This window comes from Oncorhynchus gorbuscha, linkage group LG07, assembly GCF_021184085.1.
Source record: "Oncorhynchus gorbuscha isolate QuinsamMale2020 ecotype Even-year linkage group LG07, OgorEven_v1.0, whole genome shotgun sequence".
Lineage (NCBI taxonomy): Eukaryota > Metazoa > Chordata > Actinopteri > Salmoniformes > Salmonidae > Oncorhynchus > Oncorhynchus gorbuscha.
The window spans coordinates 60,791,766-60,814,791 of record NC_060179.1 but is presented as its reverse complement, the minus strand read 5'-3'; the positions used below and the strand labels follow the sequence as shown (position 1 = coordinate 60,814,791).

General features: G+C 43.0%; 3 protein-coding genes across 6 annotated transcripts in view; 1 reads left to right on the top strand and 2 right to left on the bottom strand.

The window, feature by feature from the left end:
• LOC124040150 (histone acetyltransferase p300-like) overlaps positions 1–1,301 on the top strand; it is a 50,424-nt gene extending 49,123 nt beyond the window's left edge. Inside the window, exon 30 of the transcript XR_006839690.1 lies at positions 1–1,301. This exon is cut by the window's left edge and continues 217 nt beyond it. The gene's annotated coding sequence lies outside the window, so the exon portion shown is untranslated.
• Positions 1,302–4,433: 3,132 nt separating this feature from the next.
• Positions 4,434–8,545, bottom strand: LOC124040147 (chromobox protein homolog 7-like). 2 transcript variants are annotated; one of them, XM_046357049.1, is made up of 7 exons: positions 8,395–8,545; positions 8,087–8,178; positions 6,992–7,035; positions 6,817–6,882; positions 6,593–6,659; positions 5,629–5,974; positions 4,434–4,879 (listed from the first exon to the last, which is right to left on the bottom strand). In XM_046357049.1, the coding sequence occupies exons 2-7, from the start codon at positions 8,153–8,155 to the stop codon at positions 4,680–4,682; spliced, it is 792 nt and encodes a 263-aa protein (XP_046213005.1). In that variant the 5' UTR covers positions 8,156–8,178; positions 8,395–8,545; the 3' UTR covers positions 4,434–4,679. The 2 variants fall into 2 exon arrangements, with proteins under 2 accessions (XP_046213005.1, XP_046213004.1); XM_046357048.1 differs by lacking the exon at positions 8,395–8,545 and having other exon boundaries at positions 8,087–8,383.
• A 136-nt stretch (positions 8,546–8,681) lies between these two features.
• Positions 8,682–22,362, bottom strand: LOC124040148 (josephin-1-like). 3 transcript variants are annotated; one of them, XM_046357051.1, is made up of 6 exons: positions 22,214–22,352; positions 21,847–21,867; positions 20,882–21,748; positions 20,392–20,520; positions 14,234–14,428; positions 8,682–10,429 (listed from the first exon to the last, which is right to left on the bottom strand). In XM_046357051.1, exons 3-6 carry the CDS (start codon positions 21,175–21,177, stop codon positions 10,327–10,329), a joined length of 723 nt encoding a protein of 240 aa, XP_046213007.1. In that variant the 5' UTR covers positions 21,178–21,748; positions 21,847–21,867; positions 22,214–22,352; the 3' UTR covers positions 8,682–10,326. The 3 variants fall into 3 exon arrangements, with proteins under 3 accessions (XP_046213007.1, XP_046213006.1, XP_046213008.1); XM_046357050.1 differs by lacking the exon at positions 21,847–21,867 and having other exon boundaries at positions 22,214–22,362; XM_046357052.1 differs by lacking the exon at positions 21,847–21,867 and having other exon boundaries at positions 20,882–21,822; positions 22,214–22,337.
• Positions 22,363–23,026: the final 664 nt, after the last annotated feature.

Below are 23,026 nucleotides of genomic sequence, written 5' to 3'. Positions count from 1 at the left end.
ACTGACGTGCTAGGGCAAAAGCCAAAATGTGCACCCGGTGGGGGCCCAGGACAGAGTTTGGGTAACACTGTCCTACACTCCCCTTTAACTCTACACTTACAAACAGGACGATGGATGAGAAACTTACTACTGATGTTGCCAGCTGATTTGGAGGATTGATGGATAGCTCCATGTAGTGTGTATATACCCTCATGAACTGAAACTTGAAGGGGATATGGGGAAGGTGTGGCGGGTTTTCCTAGGAACTTTTGTCAACGATGCTACCCTTCCCCTCTCATCCTAGTCAAAAGCCCCTCTTCTTCCCCTCTCATCCTAGTCACACGCCCCTCTTCTTTTGCCCTGAACGTTGGGTTTAATTTAATGTTATTACTGTACAAAACTGGACTTAATGAAATACTGTTTGTAATAAAATGAAAATCATTCATTTGCGCTGTACAGACTTTCAGACCTATGATGAGCAGAGACTCTTTTTCTACTGCTGATTTTCTCGATTTGGTTTCCTAGCAACCTGGACTCCCAAACTATGTAAAAGTATTGATTTCTGAAAGGTACAGTATGGGGTGTAGGTCATGAGCACCAATGAGCCTTTGTGTATATATATTTTTTTTAAACTGGGGATATTGCAACATAACATCTTGATTGCTGTGAACACCAACACATTCACATGAACACATGCACAAAACGTGAGAAGGCTTATTACTGTGGTCAGAAAATGAATTCATTTTGCCTCATATTAAAGAATTACACAAGATTTCACAAGTTCACTTATTTTTCTCTAAAGGTTGATTTGGGGGAGGGGGAAAAACAAGTGGCAATATATCTTGAGACTTATTTTATAAAAAAACAAGGAAAGCTTGTATTTTATATATAGATATTATTTAATTTTATTTTTTGAAAATAAAACTTGAAGCTACAGGAATTAATAGATTAAACTTTTTTTGTATTAAAGATGTAATGGTGATGTAAAATGACACTGCGGTCATTCATAGCCCTCTTTGGGGCTGTTTGAGTATATCATGCCATTTTGATGAAATGTACACTTGTATACATACTGAATCACTGTACAAACCATGGCAACTGAACAACTTTTGTTTTGCTTTTTTTCTGCCTAAAGAAACTGGAATTAAGACTGTGTTTAGTGTTCAAATGGAATCTTTGACCACTTTTCTGTTAAAATACTTTTGGTGCTTGCTGAGAGGAAGCAAAAAATAACTGTTGCTCCATTTTTATTTAAGTTATTTTGGTCTTTTTTTTGCCAATTTAATTGTACAATAAAGTATGTTTGTACCATTGGAAAAATAGCTGTATGTTGAAATGGCTTTTATTTCGCTAGCTACATTTCCATCACATGGTGAAATTGGTTGGACAGATAACATCACGCCCATGATAGCCAATAATACACTGAACAAAAATATAAATGCAACATATAAAGCGCTGGTCCCATGAGCTGAAATAAGATCACAAATTGTCCATATGCAGAAAATGTGAGCATTTTCCCCTTTGTCAAGATAATCCATCCACCTAACAGGTGTGGCATACAAAGAAGCTGATTAAACAGCATAATCATGACACCTTGTGCTGCAGACAATAATAGGCCACTAAAATATGCCGTTGTCCCATTACAATGCCACAGATGCCTCATTTTGAGGGGTTATGAACAGAAATAAATACTCCCCAGCAGTTTATGGTAGGGAAATGAACATTCAATTATCTGGAATGTCCAGCGGAGGTGTTGCCAGATAATTGAATGTTCATTTCCCTACCATAAACCACCTTCGTTGTTTTAGAGAATTTTGCAGTACGTCCAACCGCAGACCATGTGTAACCACGCCAGCCCAGGACCTCCACATCCAGCTTCTTCACCTGCTGGGGAGTATTTATTTCTGTAGTAAAGCCATTTTGTGGGGAAAAACTCATTTTGATTTGCCAGGCCTGGCTCCCCATTGTGTGGCCCTATTAGGGCGTGTAAAATTCATAGGTTAGGGACTGAGTTTATTTAAATGTATGATTTCCTTACAGTTCATAACTCGGCTAAATCTTTGAAATGGTTTATACATTTGTTCAGTATAATACAAAATCAATCACACATGAACAATTAAAAGACATTTATTTTGAGTACAATACAAATAATCTCAGACATTGACGGAGAATATAGATGATGGTTTTTGTAGATTTATTACATCACTTTTCTGATTAGACGACCCATAATAAAGTGCAACAGTTCCTTGCTCAGCAGTGAATATTTAAGCAGCAGCAGAAGCAACAAACCACATTTGGCAATATAAAGTAAGAGCCTTGTCATGGCTACAGCGTGAGCACATAGTTTAGTCATCAGAACTACAGAGTATTAAAAATCAGTTTCCCTGTATTTACTAATGCACAAGGTTTCTCCTTTAAATAATAAATACATTGAATTACATTGTCAGATTGATATATAAAAATAACGACTAGTAATACACAATACCCTTCTGTCTGTCTCTCCTCTCCCTGGAATTAAGGTGTAAGAAGCATTCTCACTTCAAGCCCAAAGGATAAGATGAATAAACATCCATAAACGGGACTGCTAGTGTTGCGTTGTGAAGGTGGGTGCGTGCATGTACAAGCCGTAAAAGCTCTACAGAAACAATATCAGGCACTTCCATAATTCCTCGCTGCATTGTGGTCGCAGACGGAGATCATTTTACTGAGTCACGAGCAATTATCAATAAACTGCTTGCTCAACTGGGACTGCTGCACAGAATAAATATCAACCTGCACAGAGAAGCACGAGATTGAATTTCACTCAACTTTCTAGTTTTCCCCTTGGGTTAACACAATCAACGGTTCCTTCTACTGTGTGAATTGGGATCAAATCAACGCAATATTAGCCCCTTTCAACGAAACATACCGAAAGAAAACTAACTGTGTAAAATAGTTGATTGTAGGCAGCGCGCATTGGAGTAGGTTTATATTGCATTGACAGGCACGACTCAGTCCCATACTCTAATCTACACAGACCAGTGCGCCATAACAAATCAGAGCTGCAGTATCCCTATATGCAAATAGACCATTGCCATATGATCTGTGCCAAGGACTGTGTTTACAGCATGAGTGGTCCGGAGTAGATGCTTTGATCTCAAAACAAGCACAAGAGCTGCATGTAGCCACGTGTGTACATTTGTTCATGTTCTTTGCTAGTAAGTGAGTTATTAGCCTAGTTAGAGCTAATTTCTCATCAGCAATGGTGGAGTGGTTGCTTCCTACAACGCGTGCATTTCTAGACAATTTTCTTAATTATTAATATATATATATATAACCTTTATTTAACTAGGCAAGTCAGTTAAGAACTAATTCTTATGACGGCCTACACCGGTCAAACCCGGACGACGCTGGGCCAATTGTGCACCGCTCTATGGGACTCTCAATCACCCCTGGTTGTGATACAGCCTGGATTCAAACCAGAGTGTCTGTAGTGACGCCTCAAGCCCTGAGATGCAGTGCATTCGACCCCTGTACCACTCGGGGGGGGGGGGGGCAGTGTTATATATTGAGAAAGGCTTGAATAAGCTAAGTAACCAATAGGCAGAGGGTAGCATAATTGTCCTTATTCTCTGTAATAATGGTATGGGAATAATAATGAATGTTATTTTCTAAAGCGGTTTCTTGCATCAAACAACATTTTCATTCACCTCCTTGTCTGAAGGATAAACAGGTTCATTTCAATTCCCTACATGCTTTTTTCAAAAGTGGAATGTAGGCCAACATTGAACACCACACATCGGCTGCTACTGTAGGCTGAATGATAGAACAGCTATTTGTTAAAATGTTATGGGATGCATTTTCCTTCATGGTAGGAAACTCTGGTAAGCCTATATTACGATCAAATAGCCACAGTTGCCTACTTGGCCACTATTCTAACTAACTTAAAGTGGCTACAGCCTCAGTGCGCACCAGAAGTTGCACAGAATTTTCACAATGCTCAGCAGACCTGACATTTGCTCAGTGCCTATTTTTTTTTTTAGGGAACATCGGTAACAAGACCCATCAGTCTAGGCTTGGGAGTGGGATAAACAGGCACTGACCAATGGGAGGCGACAAGGAAGATTCCACAAAGATGACACATCAACATCATGACGTAAATACAGTGCAATTCAGAAAAGAACAGACTGTTCCTAAGTCTGTTTTTTTATATAGGTTTTTGGTTCCACTTTTAAGGTTAGTTTACACTGGATGTGTTGCGCAGGGCTTTAGTGGGTCACCAAAATGTCTTGAGTATCAGTATGTACCCAGAGAGAGGACAGGAGAAAGGCATGCAGGCTGATAAAGCCATCTTGCAGAGGATTTCTAAATCACCACAAGACTCTACTAAGCCACATGTTTATCTAATAACAGTCCAGAAAAACAACTGTTTTGTATAGGATATATACAGTATACTGTGTATAGCTCAACGTAGGAGTGTATGCCCATCTCAATGTAGTCAGTATATACTGTACACTACAGTATGCCTATTGAATGAAATAGGAAGTTTGTGTGGACAAGAGGTCAATCACACAACCAGAAAAGGAAGAAGGGTAAAGGGATGAGGAGAACAAGCGGTCACACAGTCCAAACAGAGTGTAAAGATAACTCAAGAGCCACACTTTCCATCTCTCTCATTCTGTTCCCAGACCAGGTTTTGTCTGTTTGTGCAGCTGTGTGTTTCAGAACTCTAAGCCCCAGCCTCTGAAGAAGCCTTTGGCTGCCAGGGCTTCTTTGAAAGTCACTGTGAGAGAGTTTATGGTGACATCAGTCACGGTCACCTCCCCTGGGCCAATCACTGGGCTCCAAACAGCAGACCGCTCTGACGCGGTCACTTCGTCTGAGCCAATCACAGAACTCCAGTCCTCTGCCCTATCCTGCCCTGAGGGAGAAAGGGGGTGAGGGAGGAGGAGAGAAAGGGGGTGAGGGAGGAGAGGGGGTGAGAGGGAAGGGAAGAGAGGGAAAGAGAAAGGAAGAGGATAAGATTGCATCAAGTCTGAAGTAACTGACCGAGATTGATAAGAGCACTGTACATAGTCTAGAATACAGTATATACAGGCAATCTATTGCATTTTTGCCTATGCCACACTGACATTGCTCATCCATATATTTATATATTCTTATTCCATTCCTTACTTAGATTTGTGTGTATAAGGTATTTTTGTTGTGGAATTGTTAGATATGACGACTTGTTAGATATTGCTGCACTGTCGGAACTAGAAGCACAAGCATTTCGCTACACTCGCAACAACATCTGCTAATCATGTGTATGTGACCAATAACATTTGATTTGAGTACATTGCCTGTAGGCTATGCATAGACTATTTGGCATGTATTGTTCTGCGCCATACATTAAACCCCATTAAGTCAACCCTCTCCCTTGCCACTACTTGTCTGTCTGCTGTGCCAGTTGCCAGCCCTGTATGGGATGGCAGAACTTATGTTCCTGGTTGTCTGCCCAGGGGGCCTCCAGTACTGTACCGACTAACAAGTTGACACACACACAGTAATGTCCTGGTTTAAAATTAGGCCCATTTGGTGAATAGGCTGACTAACAAGTTGACACACACACAGTAATGTCCTGGTTTAAAATTAGGCCCATTTGATGAATAGGCTGACTAACACGCTTACCATTCAGAATGCCACTGCATATCTCTGTCTCTCGCTCCGACTGCTCCTGTCGAGTTTCCTCCTCTTCCTCCATGTCATCTTCCTCTTCTCTCCTTCCCCAATCATCATGTGTGGGGACCTTTGTGGGGTTAGGGGGGCCAGGGGGAGAGGCCAGGCACATGAACTGTGATCTTCTGGGTTTGTTCTTGCGATGGGCCAGGTGGGGGTGCAGGCTCCGTCTACAGGCCCCATAGGTTGGGTCCTCTGCCTCAGACTCCAGTGAGCGAGTCAGGGAAAGACGTAGGCGAGCTGGAGGTTTCTCTAGGGCCTTATGGGCGCTCCGGAGATCCATGTTGTAAATAGTATTCTACAGAGGAGGGAATAATAAAGATGTCTTATACAGCAGTTGTGTTTCTCCAAGATCATTTCCCCTTTAACTTCGTATGCCAACCTATTACGCTGTCTCATTTAGGATTGCAAAGTTAACGGAATCTTCAGTAATTTTGGTAATTAACAGAAAATCTATGGCAATCTACATAACTTTGGTAATTTATACTAGAATAACTGTACAAAGATGTATTCATATACAGTATGATTTGTTATTTTTTATTGTCCATTCATTTCTAGTAGATAGACAATATGGTTCAAGAGAAAATAGCCCAATTAATGAAAAAAACTATCAACAATGGCATTATTTTAAATTAACTATGCAACTCTTCCAACTATTTACTTTTTTCAGAACTATTTTAGATAAAAATAATCTTATTCAATGATTCATATATTTTACATGTGATAGTCACAGGTGTTTGTAATCATCTCTGGCCCTATCTGAAGTTCCCAAACAGGCCACTAGATGTCTTGTGTTTGATATCTTTCAAGGATTTGATGTAATCTAAAACTTCTAAAGTTTCCAGTAATATACCCTTCCTTTGCAACCCTAGTCTAATCAGACAGAGAAGTTATATAAAACATGAACCCATCCCACCTGTAGTAGAAGCCTTTTAGCTTTGGGTCCTCTCTTCCGGTATCCCAGGGCTCTGTCCTTCTGCTCTCTGGTGGAATGGTAAGATCAGTCAGTACAAACAGGTATAGTTTACTATGATAGTACTGTGTACTACTACAGTGCAGTTATCAGTACTATGATATTCGTTAGCTAGGTAAGGCCTCTACGTAATGCGCTCTATAGCATGCAGGGTCTCTTGGACTTACTTCTCATCATAGGTCTGCACCAAACGCTGGTCCAAGATGTGCTCCTCTGGTTCCCATGTACTGTATCTGTACAGATAGACATCGCCGTGGTTACTCATCCATCCGATAATACTCTGCATGACTCATTGTCTTAAATTACTGGATATGATGATGATATCATAGTGATACTACTCACTTGGGTGGCCATCCCTTCCACTTCAACAGATATTCCACGTTTCCCTGTGACACAAAGTTGGAGACAAGCACCAGTATGGGAGAGAGTTAGACAGTGTGTGGGGGAGGATGTTGATTGTGATGTTGCTATGCTTACAGTCTCCCCTCCAAGCACAGAGATAGGTATCCTATAATAACCTTTGAAAATCCAGGAAATGTATGTCTTCTCATCTAAACTATGTCATCATGTCAATACCGGGAACTCATTCCAGATGACGTTATCATATAGCTTCTCGACTTTGACAGCTCCTAGATATCATGACGTTACCGCACATGAGCGCACTGGTGAGTGGAGAGAATTGGGATCCTCACAAGAACCCCCCCCCCCGACACACACAAAGCATATTACATTAAATTATGTGCGGGTAGCACAGATTATTCAAATACAATATTAGACAGCATGCAACGTTTTCCCCTATGTAACGGGACTGCATGGCTATAATAACGGTTGATGCGCGCCTGCACCGACAATGACTCATGCACTTACCGTATCGAGTTCACTTTTAATGCAGTGCGAAATACGATATTAAAAGACCCAACACTTACAAGGACTTAGTAGCATACATTCATTCACGTCTATGGAAGCGCGTCAAAATGGGGCCGCGTTTTGCGCCCTAATAACCCACAAACCTGTATTTTCAATTTCCTCCGCGAAACTGCGTAGCTCTTCACAAATCCACAATAGCCTACTAGCGTAACAGTATAACCCGCGGGCTATTATTCTGGCAACGTACAGGACTGAAGGCAAGGTTTCGGTTCCGATATGATTATTCTGTTTCACATTATCTTAGGATAGACAGCTGGCACCCTGACTATACTGTAACGTAATGGCAACACGCTCAACATTATGTTAAAGAGATACACCCTCCCACTCACGCCCCCTTATACGTTTATATTCAGTGGATACTGGATATAAATAGGCTACTGGTAAGTGCTTTTCAATATAGTAGGCTGTGTTCCTTGTTGTATCTAGGCTACCCTAGAATGGATATTATCCCAATTGCGTACTTTATGCAATTATGTTACATGCGTTTTATTTCCAATATGAATACCTTACCTTTCTAACTCTTTTCTTGATGATTGATTCCACAGCAAACACTTGTTCACCAATCGCTGACAGCTCCATTGGTCCAACACAGAACGTTCTGCCTGCTCTTTGAAATAGATTGATCCAGTACAAACGAGAATAAGTGATGTTAGTTTAGCTCTCCGCTATAAAGTGGCTGTATACAGGCAATGACAAGTCTCTACGCGTCGCGTTTCTCCTCCCCCAACCCGCCCTCTACAAACTGAGCATTGTTTTCGTTTAAGTTGGAGCGGAATTTCTCCCTTCCACTTCCTTGTACCAGATATTTCCGTATGTACCGTGACTTCTCAAATCTGCGACACATCTGCACTGCTTGGCGCGTCCCCGTGCTTCCAAAAGCTCGTCCTAGGCGCGCTCTTCGTTCCACAGCGCCAAAGCAACGCTGTCAGCTCGAGCCTGGAGCTAACGCTGGAACATGGGTCCGCGCACGCAGATGACACACAAGCAGTAGCAGGAAAATAAAGTAGCCAACCCGTGGCCCATTTCTTATAAATGTGCTCGATTCTCCATCCAAATTCCAACAGCAATTTCACTCAAGAAATTAAGCCACATCCTCACTAAGGAGTGTACATAAAGTGCCATTACAAGCATTTTATTTTTGTGAGAAACAAGAGAAAAATAACACAACCAGGACCCTTCAATAGAGGGGAGAAGGTGGGTGGGATTGTCATGGCAAAAACAAAATCCTCTGTCACCACTGTTTTTTCACACAAATACCCTGGTTTAAAGTAGTGAGGGGATTTTCTACCTGTGAGTTTGGTTGCCCAACCTGCATTCCGCTAGGGGAAGCCTCAGTCCAACAACCTCATTGATTTGTCTCATGATTAGTGATAGTCGCAAATGATTAAATTATCAGTTTAATGATCCAGCGATTGGATGCTCAGATGAATAGGAAAAGTGTTGGGATTGAGCCAATGAGGAGCAAAATTCAACAACCCCTCTTTAGGTAGAGAATAATGCCTGCTTCCTCTGTAAACACATTAAAGCTCTGATCAAGTCTTCAATAACACACAATATGTTGTTGTGATGATAAAGACCCATCAATCAACACAAATTCCTCAAATGGCTGATTTCAAAACTAACATGGTCTGGCTGGACTCATGCCGTTCTTTCACTTTTTCCTTCTACACATGGATCACTTTCTGTTTCTTCCCTCAACTGTCAACCTTTTCCCCTCTTACTCCACTTCTCACAACTCACTCAGCATTCTGGACATTTCAGCCATGGCATCTACAGATAGATTTTGATCTAACAGTGCATTTTCAGTGAACAATTCTAAACCTTGGGTTTAATAACAATTTCTACTGATTCCACAATTCTGTATATTTGGCAGGTGGGTTTTTGCAAATACCAATTTAGCCATGGTCAATTGCTCAGGAGTTTTTCTTTACTACAAAACAGAAAATAACTCCTCCTGGGCTGTGACTTGCAGATAACACAGGTTGGTGGATTTTCCTGGTCAGATCACATTGAAACCCTCCTGGCTCTACCTTGTTACAGTATCCAGCCATTTGTCAATACCTGGGCCTAACACAACCTTAGCTTAGAATTCTAGTTTGAAGACAGGAACTAGCAAGGATTTCTACTAACAGACAGATGGCCTCAGCAGTAACTGAGAGGATAAAACAGCTGCATACACTGGGGGGGGATTTAATGTTGGCCGAGTGAAAAACTAATTGTGAGTGGTGACAGAGGAAGACACTGAGGTAAAGAAGAGATGTACAGTCGTAGTATAGCAGAGAAGGACAAATAGAGATACACAAAGAAAAGAGAAACATAAAGACACATCAGTGAATATACAGTACAGGGGTAAACAGGAGGGGGGGGGGGGAGCGAGAGATTACACAGGCACACGCCTCCCATACTTGGAAACAGTAATATACAACAAAAAATAAACATTGAAAAATAATCAATATATAAACACAGAATCCCAAACAGTATGTTCATAAATCTAAGTGTTGTGTAGTGCGAATTCTCCATGACCTCCCTGTATGCGTCCATTTCCTTCATCACTTCAGGTTTCAGCCAGAGTCCAGCAATGGGTGAGGAAGCAAAAAAAAGCACATCCGGCCAGTGCGCATCTGTGTGATTGGCTGAGCACAACCCCACCTGCTTTTCAATCTATACCCTGCTTGGACCACGCCTGATATCCTGAGCAGCAACTGGGAAAAGTCTAATCCGGTAGAGAAAAGGTTGGCAGGCACATTCAATCAACAGCCATCTGACCTCCATGTTTGGTGGACCTCCACTTCCTCAGACACCACCAATAAGAGCTCACAGTTTTTCCCTCTCAGCTGGTGACACAGGAACTTCCTGTTGTGTGGATGGAATTAAAAGAACAGAAGAATAAAGATATCGGCTTGTTATTCTTTATGCGTTAGACAAAGATCGATCACCATTGTGGATGGCGGCCGTGGAATGATCTATTATTTAGCAAAGGGAATGAGACTCAATGAACCTCTTATGTATTACTATGAGGCATCATCTAGTGGATACATGAATAAAACTTGTTACTTTGGATGCTCCACAATACACCATGCATTCGGAAAATGTTCAGACCCCATGACTATTTTGTTACAACCTTATTCTAAAATCGTTTAAATGTTTTTCTCCCCTCAATAAACACATTATCCCATAATAACAAAGCAAAAACAGGTTTAGATATAACTGTATTAAAAATAAATATCAAATATTACATTTCCATAAGTATTCAGACCCTTTATTCAGTACTTTTTTGAAGCACCATTGGCAGCGATTACAGACTCGAGTCTTCTTGGGTATGACGCTACAAGCCTGGCACACCTGTATTTTGAAGTTTCTACCATTCTTCTCTGCAGATCATCTCAAGCTCTGTCAGGTTGGATCGAGAGAGTCACTGCGATGTTTGAGCGGGTTCAAGTCCGGGCTCTGGCTGGGCCACTCAAGGACATTCAGACACTTGTCCCGAAGACAATCCTGCGTTGTCTTGGCTGTGTGCTTAGGGTTGTTGTCCTGTTGGAAGGTGAACCTTTGCCCCAGACTGAGGTCCTGGGCGCTCTGGAGCAGGTTTTCATCAAGGATCTCTCTGTATTTTGCTCCGTTCATCGTTCCCTTGATCCTGACTAGTCTCCCAGTCCCTGCCGCAGAAAAACATCCCCATAGCATGATGCTGCCACCATGCTTCACCGTAGAGATGGTGCCAGGCTTCTTCCAGACGTGACACTTGGCATTCATGCCAAAGAGTTTAATCTTGGTTTCATCAGACCAGAGAACATTGTTCTCATGGTCAGAGTCCTTTAGCTGCCTTTTGGCAGACTCCAAGCGGGCTGTCATGTGGTTTTTACTTAGGAGTGGCTTCTGTCTGGCCACTTTACCATAAAGGCCTGATTGGTGGAGTGCTGCAGAGATGGTCGTCCGACCAGAAGGTTCTCCCATATGCACAGAGGAACTCTAGAGCTCTGTCAGGGTGACCATCGGGTTCTTGATCACCTCCCTAACCAAGGCCCTTCTCCCACAACTCAGTTTGGACGAGCGGCCAGCTTTAGGAAGTCTTGGTGGATCCACACTTCTTCCAGTTAAGAATGATTGAGGCCGGGCCTCCCAAGTGGCACAGTGGTCTAAGGCACTGCATCGGAGTGCTAGCTGTGCCACTAGAGATCCTGGTTTGAGTAAAGGCTCTGTCACAGCCGGCCGCGACCGGGAGACCCATGGGGCGGCGCACAATAGGTCCAGCTTTGTCGGAGTTAGGCGAGGGTTTGGCCGGCAGGGTTGATCTTGTCCAACAGCACACTAGTGATTCCTGTGGCGGGCCGGGCACGGTGCACACTGACTGGGTCACCAGGTGTACGGTGTTTCCTCCGACACCTTGGTGCGGTTGGCCTCCGGGTTAAGCGGGCATTGTGTCAAGGAGCAGTGCGGCTTGGATGGGTTGTGTTTCGGCTCTCGACCTTCGCCGAAGGGACAAGACTGTAAACTATCACGAAATTGGGGAGAAAGAAGCATTTAAAATATACACACACGCTTGAAGTCAGAAGTTACATACACCTTAGCCAAATACATTTAAACTCAGTTTTTCACAATTCCGGACATTTAATCATAGTAAAAATTCTCTGTCTTAGGTCAGTTAGGATCACCACTTTATTTTAGTAATGTGAAATGTCAGAATAATAGTAATGAGAATGGTTCCAGCTTTTATTTCATCACATTCCTTGTGGGTCAGAAGTTCACATACACTCAATTAGTATTTGGTAGAATTGCCTTTAAATTGTTTAACTTGGGTCAAATATTTTGGGTAGCCTTTCACAAGCTTCTAGTCCATTCCTCCTGACAGAGCTGGTGTAACTGAGTCAGGTTTGTAGGCCTCCTTGCTCGCACATGCTTTTTCAGTTCTGCCCACAAATTGTCTATAGGATTGAGGTCAGGGCTTTGTGATGCTCACTCGAATACCTTGACTTTGTTGTCCCTTAGCCATTTTGCCACAACTTTGGAAGTATGCTTGAGGTCATTGTCCATTTGGAAGACCCATTTGCGACCAAGCTTTAACTTCCTGACTGATGTCTTGAGATGTTGCTTCAATATATCCACATAATTCTCTTTCCTCATGATGGCATCTATTTTGTTTAGTGCACCAGTCGCTCCTACAGCAAAGCACCCCCACAACATGATGCTGCTTCCCCCGTGCTTCACGGTTGGGATGGTGTTCTTCGGCTTGCAAGCCTCCCCCTTCTTCCTCCAAACATAACTATGGCTATGGTCATTATGGCCCAACAGCTCTATTTTTGTTTCATCAGACCAGAGGACATTTCTCCAACAAGTACGATCTTTGTCCCCATGTGCAATTGCAAACCGTAGTCTGGCTTTTTTATGTTGGTTTTGGAGCAGTGGCTTCTTCTTTGCTGAGCGGCCTTTCAGGTTATGTCGATATAGGACTCATTTTACTGTGGATATAGATACTTTTGTACCCGTGTCATCCAGCATCTTCACAAGGTCCTTTGCTGTTGTTCTGGGATTGATTTGCACCAAAGTACTTTCATCTCTAGGAGACGAAATGCGTCTCCTCCCTGAGCGGAATGACGACTGTGTGGTCGCATGGTGTTTATACTTGCGTACTATTGTTTGTACAGATCAACGTGGTACCTTCAGGTGTTTGGAAATTGCTCCCAAGGATGAACCAGACTTGGGGAGGACCATCATTTTTTTTTCTAGATGTCTTGGCTGATTTCCTTTGATTTTTCCATGATGTCAAGCAAAGAGGCACTGAGTTTGAAGGTAGGCTTTGAAATACATCCACAGGTACACCTCCAATTGACTCAAATTATGTCAATTAGACTATCAGAAGCTTCTAAAGGCATGACATGTTCTGGAATTTTCCAAACTGTTTAAAGGCACAGTCAACTTATTGTATGTAAACTTCTGACCCACTGGAATTGTGATACGGTGAATTATAAGTGAAACAATCTGCCTGTAAACAATTGTTGGAAAAATTACTTGTGTCATGCAAATTAGATGTTCTAACCGACTTGCCAAGACTATAGTTTAACAAGAAATTTGTGGAGTGGTTGAAACTAATTTTAATGACTCCAACCTAAGTGTATGTAAACTTCTGACTTCAACTGTATATTTTTATATATTTCTCCAGATCTGTGCCTCGACACAATCTTGTCGTCTCGGACCTCTACGGACAATTTTGGCTTATGGCTTGTTTTTTTCTCTGACATGCACCGTCAACTGTGGGACCTTATATAGACAGGTGTGTGGCTTTCCAAATCATGTCCAATAAATTGAATTTACCACAGGTGGACTCCAATCAGGTTGTAGAAACATCTCAAGGATGATCAATGTTAACAGGATGCACCTGAGCTCAATTTTGAGTCTCATAGCAAAGGGTCTGAATACTTATTCAAATTAGGTATCAGTTTTAACATTTTCATACATTTCTAAACCTGTTTTCACTTTGTCATGATGGGGTATTGTGTGTAGAGTGATACACATATACACACATATTTTAGAATGAAGCTGTAATGTAACAAAATGTGGGAAAAGGGAAAGGGTAAATGCAATGAGCAATGCAAATTATGATGGGCTTAATCCAATGGTCAGGACAACATAATTGGGATGACACACCCACACACACTGTACCTGAGCTCATCAGGGTTTCCGATGGTGTGTGGGCTGCGTAGTTTGGAGTCGAGGTTGTAATAGACTCCTTCCACCTCCCGCACCCCTATCCAGTGCTGCCGTTTGAGTGGCAGGCGCAGTGGACCCCATCGCAGATTGGACGGGACGTTCAGGATGAAGCCTGTTACGTTGGACAGAGCTATACTGCCCACATCCCTGCAGGAATACAATACACAAGTCAATCACGCAGTCCACTGGTCTTGCAGGAGTGGATTTTCAGTAGCTACTTGAATGTTGTAAAATCCATGATGATGTCTGTAGGTCAGAGTGGGGTAAGTTGAGCCAAGGGGTTAGTTGATCCACCCCTTGTTTCTACGAAACCATACACAAAATGAATCATGTGACCAAATATTTAGGAAGAGAGAAAAGGTCCCAAAAAGTTAGGTCCCCCAAAAAACAGGATTTTAACAAAGTCAAATACATTTGTGTTATAGGTTTCATAATGTTTGTATATAACCCAAAGTATAAATCAAAGTAGATCATTTTACACATTAGGGTCTCTATAAGCTACAATATGAGGTCCTAAACCTGGCATGAAAGTGCATCCTTGTAGCTGTGTGGGCTAATATAGTCAAAATGTTTGACTTGGTGTAAATTGAGTCAATGGCCAACATACCCCATACAAATGATCATTACATTGTCAGTTTTTTGCACCGTATATGTGCATGAACTCATACCCTGAGTGTATACATCATGCCTTGTGTATACAAAACATAAAACAAGCAGGGGTCTAGCCCCCCCTTGAGGTTCTTGAGAGAGCAGCCATGGAAGTGAGACGAGGGAAGATTCGAGCAGCAGCAAGGAATTAAAAAATAGAATGACACTGAAGGAAATTACCAAAGTTATGATAGATTGGTAATTAACAGAAAATGTATGGCAAAATTACTGAAGATTTCGGTAACTTATTTTATGATATGGAGTCTGAGCTTGCTAAACGTATCAAGTCTCAGTTTCATAGGCTAGTAGCCTCAAAACGCAGAGAACTTGACTACGAAGTTGAGCCACCTTACCCTGTCCCTATGCTCAACCTACCCCATTCCTGGTGTACGTTGTGCCAAGAGACCCCTTATTTTCTGACAAGCTGTGTTTTCAAAAATGTTAAGAATTCTGTTTACTTCCATGGATACAAAACATTATGAAATATATGTAGATATCATTGTTAGAAAGAAAACAAATATTTCCCGTGACGGCATGATGCTGAATGTAAAAAATGGCTCAACTTGTTTTGATTTTCAGAATCTGTTTGGGTAATCATGAGTAGCCTATTCCTGGTTTTACTACCTTGTGCTCAACAGGGATTCACAATGAAGAGGATATGGAAATAAGCCTTCATCTTTCTTCTATTGCTGGTGTACAGCCAGTGATTGAAGTTACCTAAATTGAGCAGGGCTGAGCTGACTGAAATAGTTGCTGACAACAGCACATGCACCAAACCGGAGAGCAGTAAACAAGATGGAGAGTATGAACAAGCATAGCACTGTGGCTCAGTGGGTTGAATGTGGCTCAGTGGGTTGTGGGTTGAATGGTGTTTGCAACACCAATGTTGTGGATTTAGATTTTCCTGCATGGGCCAAATGAATTACTTTGGATAATAATGCATGAAAACTCTGAGTTTTTCAAATTAAAATTACCACCAACAGAATGTTATATATAAAGGGGCATACAACCATCTCTGAAGATTTGCTGCGAAGAGAGAATTACTAATGTATTCTGGTATTAACCCTACAAATAGCATTGTTGGGAGATATGGCAATCTATAGTCAACAATATAATAAGACTATCATATTATCAGCAAATCTGCAATTGAAGCCTTGCTGAGTTCAAAGTTTATTTTCTCATGTCCAATCAATGGAAAAATGTACTCTGAGAAAGGCTTCAATTCAAGATTTGCTGATAACACTCCGCTCAAAAAAATAAAGGGAACACTTAAACAACACAATGTAACTCCAAGTCAATCACACTTCTGTGAAATCGAACACAACATTGATTGACAATAAATTTCACATGCTGTTGTGCAAATGGAATAGACAACAGGTGGAAATTATAGGCAATTAGCAAGACACCCCCAATAAAGGAGTGGTTCTGCAGGTGGTGACCACAGACCACTTCTCAGTTCCTATGCTTCCTGGCTGATGTTTTGGTCACTTTTGAATGCTGGCGGTGCTTTCACTCTAGTGGTAGCATGAGACGGAGTCTACAACCCACACAAGTGGCTCAGGTAGTGCAGCTCATCCAGGATGGCACATCAATGCGAGCTGTGGCAGGAAGATTTGCTGTGTCTGTCAGCATAGTGTCCAGAGCATGGAAAAGGTACCAGGAGACAGGCCAGTAGATCAGGAGACGTGGAGGAGGCCGTAGGAGGGCAACAACCCAGCAGCAGGACCGCTACCTCCGCCTTTGTGCAAGGAGGAGCACTGCCAGAGCCCTGCAAAATGACCTCCAGCAGGCCACAAATGTGCATGTGTCTGCACAAACGGTCAGAAACAGACCCCATGAGGGTGGTATGAGGGACCGATGTCCACAGGTGGGGGTTGTTTTTACAGCCTAATACCGTGCAGGACGTTTGGCATTTGCCAGAGAACACCAAGATTGGCAAATTCGTCACTGGCACCCTGTGCTCTTCACAGATGAAAGCAGATTCACACTGAGCACGTGACAACCGTGACAGAGTCTGGAGACGCTGTGGAGAACGTTCTGCTGCCTGCAACATCCTCCAGCATGACCGGTTTGGCGGTGGGTCAGTCATGGTGTGGGGTGGCATTTCTTTGGGGGGCCGCACAGCCCTCCATGTGCTCGCCAGAGGTAGCCTGACTGCCATTAGGTACCGAGATGAGATCCTCAGACCCCTTGTGAGACCATATACTGGTGCGGTTGGCCCTGGGTTCCTCCTAATGCAAGACAATGTTAGACCTCATGTGGCTGGAGTGTGTCAGCAGTTCCTGCAAGAGGAAGGCATTGATGCTATGGACTGGCCCGCACGTTCCCCAGACCTGAATCCAATTGAGCACATCTGGGACATCATGTCTCGCTCCATCCACCAATGCCATGTTGCACCACAGACTGTCCAGGAGTTGGCGGATACTTTAGTCCAGGTCTGGGAGGAGATCCCTCAGGAGACCATCCGCCACCTCATCAGGAGCATGCCCAGGCGTTGTAGGGAGGTCATACAGGCACGTGGAGGCCACACACACTACTGAGCCTCATTTTGACTTGTTTTAAGGACATTACATCAAAGTTGGATCAGCCTGTAGTGTGGTTTTCCACTTTAATTTTGAGTGTGACTCCAAATCCAGACCTCCATGGGTTGATAAATTTGATTTCCATTGATAATTTGTGTGATTTTGTTGTCAGCACATTCAACTATGTGAAGAAAAAAGTAATTAATAAGAATATTTCATTCATTCAGATCTAGGATGTGTTATTCTAGTGTTCCCTTTATTTTTTGAGCAGTGTACAATAGTCTTATTATATTGTTGACTACAGCAAGAGGAAAATCAGGGAATCCTGCGTCTTTGCTTTTACAGAGACATGGCTTACGGACAGTTCACCCGACTCTGCTATTCAACCAGGCGGTGTATGCAATCCTCATCAACAATTCCTGGTGTAACAAAGTTGAAAACATCTTGAGCTCCTGCTCACCCCACCATGAGTTTCTGATGGTAAAATAACACCCCTATATGTAGAGGGAATTCACGTGTTTTATTATTCCAGCTGTGTACATACTTCTACAAGCAAACATCAAGGCGGCACGCAGTGAACTGCACAAGAACATTAGCTAGCAAGAATCCGCTCACCTGGAAGCAGTATTTAATGTCGTGGGAGATTTTAACCAAGCAAGTTTAAAACAAATTATTCAAAAGTATCACCAACATGTATCCTACAAAGAGGAAACAAAGTACTGGATCATGAGTGTACAAAGCACTCCCCCGCCCCCACTTCATGTCTCTGTTTCTACTCCCCCATACAAGCAGCAACTCAAGAGGCCGCCACCAACACAATAGTGAGGTGCTGGACAGAGGAAGACTCAATGATGTTTTGAGGATACTGATTGGAATTTGTTCAAGATTCATCCATCAACATTGAGGAATATACATTGTCATTCACAGGCTTCATTGGGAAATGTGTTGACGTTGTATCCACAATAACAATCCGGACATATCCCAACCAAAAACCCTGGATGAAGGAGAAATCCATACCATTCTGAGAGCCCGTACTGCATTCAATCTCAGCAGAACAAACCCAGAAGAATCAATGATGAGCAACACATACAAACGCCACAAATCCATTAGGGACACAAAGAGATATTACAAACTCAAACTTGAATCAATGTTTGACAATTCAGACGTGCGATAAGGACTTCAGGCTATCACAAAGGGAAATCCAGCTGTGTAGTGACCACCGAAGCTTCCCTCCCAGCTGAAGATAGTGTGCTCGCTGCAAGGCAGACAATACCGAGGAATCTAGGAAGGCTCTCGTTGCTCCAGACGACCACCAGGTGCTTTCATGCTCCGAGGCTAACGTGAGGAAAACTCTCAAAAGAGTGAATACTCACAAAGCCGCCTGCCCAGATGGCTTCCCTGGTCACATCCTCAGAGTGTGCGCTGACCAGCTGGCGGGCTTCTTCTCGGACATCTTCAACCTGTCCTTTCCCAGGCTGTAGACCCCACATGCCTCAAAGAGACAACCATCGTCCCAGTGCCCAAGAAAACCAAGGTGGCCAAATGACTACCACCGCGTCACCCTCACCCATCATCATGAAGTGCTCCGAGAGGCTGGTCATGGCCCACATCAAGGCCAGCATGTCAGACACACTGGACCCACTCTAATTTGCTTACCGCTCCAACAGATCCACTCAAGATGCCATTTCCATCGCTATTCACTCGACTCCAACACATCTGGACAAGAGGAACACCTATGTGAGAGTGCTGTTCATTGCCTCCCGGGTGGCGCAGTGGTCTAAGGCACTGCATCGCAGTGCTAGCTGTGCCACCAGAGATTCTGGGTTTGAGCCCAGGCTCTGTCGCAGCCGGCCGCGACCGGGAGGTCCATGGGGCGACGCACAATTGGCCCAGCGTCGTCCGGGTTAGGGAGGGTTTGGCCGGCTTGTACTTGTCTCATCGCGCACTAGCAACTCCTGTGGCGGGCCGGGCACAGTGGATGCTGACCAGGTCGCCAGATGTATGGTGTTTCTTCCGACACATTAGTGCAGCTGGCTTCCGGGTTGGATGTGCATTGTGTCAAGAAGCAGTGCGGCTTGGTTGGGTTGTGTTTCGGAAGACACATGGCTCTCAACCTTCGCCTCTCCCGAGTCCGTACGGGAGTTGCAGCGATGAGACAAGGCTGTAACTACTACCAATTGGATACCACGAAATTGGGGAGAAAAAAGGGGTAAAAAAAAAAAAAACTTGAAAAAAAAAAAAAAGAGAATGCTGTTCATTGACCACAGTTCAGCTCCCTTACGACAGGCAGACGGTATCTGAGCATGAAGTCTGATACCAACAGGGCATCTACAAGCCATCAGACTGCTGAACACTTGAACTGGACACCTGACCCGACTCTCCGCACCTTGGCACACATGCACTCACTCCCCACAATTGCTGCTACCAGACTATTATTTACTATTATTGCACAAGTTAAACATTTGACCCCTTATACCCCCCCCTTCTCTGATATGTGTAAATACCGCACTATAAAATTGTGCCTTTGATGTTTGATGGAGGTTATACTTACGCTAAAAAGTTTATATTCTACTGAGACATTTACTTTATGTTCATCTTCTTATCTTTCATTATTTCTTATTGTTGTTGCATTGTCCAGAAGGACCCTGCAACTAAGCATTTTGTTGGACGTTGAAACTTGAATATTCATCTTTAACTTACAATATGTGAATACTAAGCTACTAGAAAGATTCTAAAATGTATTTAAAATATTTGTCAAATGTATGTTACAAAAAAGCTGTCTAAATAAAAACAAAAATGTAAGTTACATTTGTCCTCCAAAAGGGAGACAGGTAAATAAAAAATAAACAAAAATGTTAAATAACTAGATAGTGTAGACCATATAGCTTTAATAAGAACAGAAGTGTAGACCATATAGCTTTAATAAGAACAGAGGTGTACCTTCTTTTATCCCACCAGACAGCCTCGAACCCTCGGGTCTGCAGGGCAGCCATTATGACATTCACATCATAATTCCCATTTCCCAGCACGCTCTTCTTGTGGGGGGTTACCAAAGTGCCGGGAGAGAGTCTGGAGAGAGGGACGAGATAGTGAGGATAGAATAAACGAGAAGAGTGTAAAAAAAGGGAGAGAGATGCAGAGGGGGGAGAAAGAAAGAGGAATATGAGTGAGAGAGAATGGAGAAGATAAATCCCTCCCCTAGAGCAGTGTTTCCTAACTCCAGTCCTCGAGTACCCCCAGAAGCACACATTTATGTTGCAGCCCCGGACAAGCACACCTGGTTCAATTCGTCAACAAATCACAACACCCTCAATGAGTTGATTCAGGTGAGTTTGTCTGGGGTTACAACAAAAAATGTGTTCAGTTTGGGGGGGTACTCAAGGACGAGTTGGGAAACACTGCCCTAGAAGACACAACCTTAACCGCTCACCTCTGGTAGATGTCCTGGAGTGTATCCCTGCTGAAAGCCGCCCCGTCCTGGAAGACGTTATTGAGCGCATGCAGAGCACACAGCTCCCGCCGTTGCTTCTCGTGGTAGATGGGGGTTGGAGGCGGGGCCGGAGGGGTCAAGATATCATGCTCTCTCAGGTCCGACCTCTCCTCCCCCCCTCCCCCCACCTCACCCCCCACCATCCCTTTCTGCTTGCTCAGCTTCCATGGCATACAGCCCAGGTCCTGCAGCCCTCCTCCCCCCCTCCCCTTACCAGAAAATGGAGTACTCCCCATCACGGTCACCCTGTCGCTACGCCGACACAACTACCATCGCCATGGCAACCGCTCAGTTGCTGGAGGGGCGTGCATGTGGCAAGGGAAGGGGGAGGTGGGTTACTGGGTGACACTGAGGTGGGCCAGGCCACTTCAGCTAGCCTGCTGTTTCAAAGGTGCTGACTGGTAGAAAATGTAAAAAAAACTGCTGGAAAACAAAATGTTCCAAGTGTGGAGTAAGGTCCAGATTTAATTATGAGAGCAAAAAGGAGGGTGTGAACATTTATGCAGCTACTTCTGAGTAAAAAGATAATGAACCCCCAAGGTCACATCTATAGCTAAACAAATACTAGGCAGAGAAGCAAGAGCATGCATCTCTTTTTTCAACTTCCTCCATTCTGACGTCTGTCCTCGTGACTTTTTTTTTTGCACCTCAACTGTCAGACTAAAGTTTACTAGTTCTTTCCATTTCTAGAGAACCCAAAGAGTACCACGGTTCCACCATGAGGAGTTAGTTCCAGTGGAAAAGATGAGGGACTTGATACATGAGGCTCTGTGATGTGTAGACAGACAGGACTCTTTAGGAATACAACTGAGGTGGGAAGACGAGAGGCAGAAATGCATGTTAAATAAAGTTGTCACCACCCAAATCGAGTGTTTGTCATGCTGAAAGAAAAAGATAGGAATTACCAGGTGTTTTTCTAAAGCGTTCTGTCAGCAGTGGTCAGAAGGAAGGAACAAGAGGGCAAACATTTATACTAGAAACTGACTGGATAAGAGAAGCAGGGCTTGTGGAATAGGCAACATTACACTAAACTGATATAGCTTGACAACAGGCGCAAGAGTCTAGGCATTCTTCACTATTATGTGACAAGTGATATTTACGGATGAACGAAATATGTTTAAAATCTACATGATATTCAAATGAATCGCGCTAGCTAAAATCCAGTGCAACGACTAGATTATACTATGTGCAGCTAGCTGTACACGCCACTCTTGATAGCGTAAACATGCATGTGAAACCTTTCATATTTCGTAGATGTTTGTTGCCACATACCTTTCTCTTTATGCGATACTACTGTAGTAGGCATGTCATAATCCTGGTGAAATTAATCGTTTAGCCTCTTTTCTTGGGTTGTTTAGTCCTTTGTCTTTTGCACTTTCGCCCCCCCATCTAGCTCCGTAGATCTCCATGAGCATGCGCAAAACGTCATTTGCTTGTCATAGCCTGCGTCAGACCTATCTGCGTAATGTCCCTCCCGTGAGACTTCGAAACCCGAGATTTCAGTTTATTTTCATATAAAAAAAGGGCGTGACCAAAAATGTTCCACAATGTATCTTTTGAAAAAAAAACATCCTCTCCAAACCTAACAACGGACACAATTAATGGAAGTGCTCTTTTGATTTAGAGTTACACTACCAGAAAATACAGTCACTGCATTTATTTTCAGAGGCATTTTTTTTAAAGCTTCAAATAAATGAAACCATGGAAAAAGAGGAAACAAGATATTGACATCGTTTTTACATAACAAGCAGTTACCCAACAAGCCCAGGCCAAGTCTTACATACTTAACAATAATCCATGCAGAGACAAGGAACTCATGCGGATCAATTCCCCAAACAAGATAACAAACCTAGAATCCAAAAGTGACAAAATTATCACAAAATTACACACACTACACTCCCTTGCGTATTTATTTGGACAGTGAAGCTAAACCTTTTACACTGAACAAACATAATAGCAACATGTAAAGTGTTGGTCTCAAGTTTCATGAGCTGAAATAAAAGATAACAGAAATGTTCAAAACTCAAAAATAGTATTTCCCTAAAATGTTTGGTTTACATCCCATTAGTGAGCATTTCTCATTTG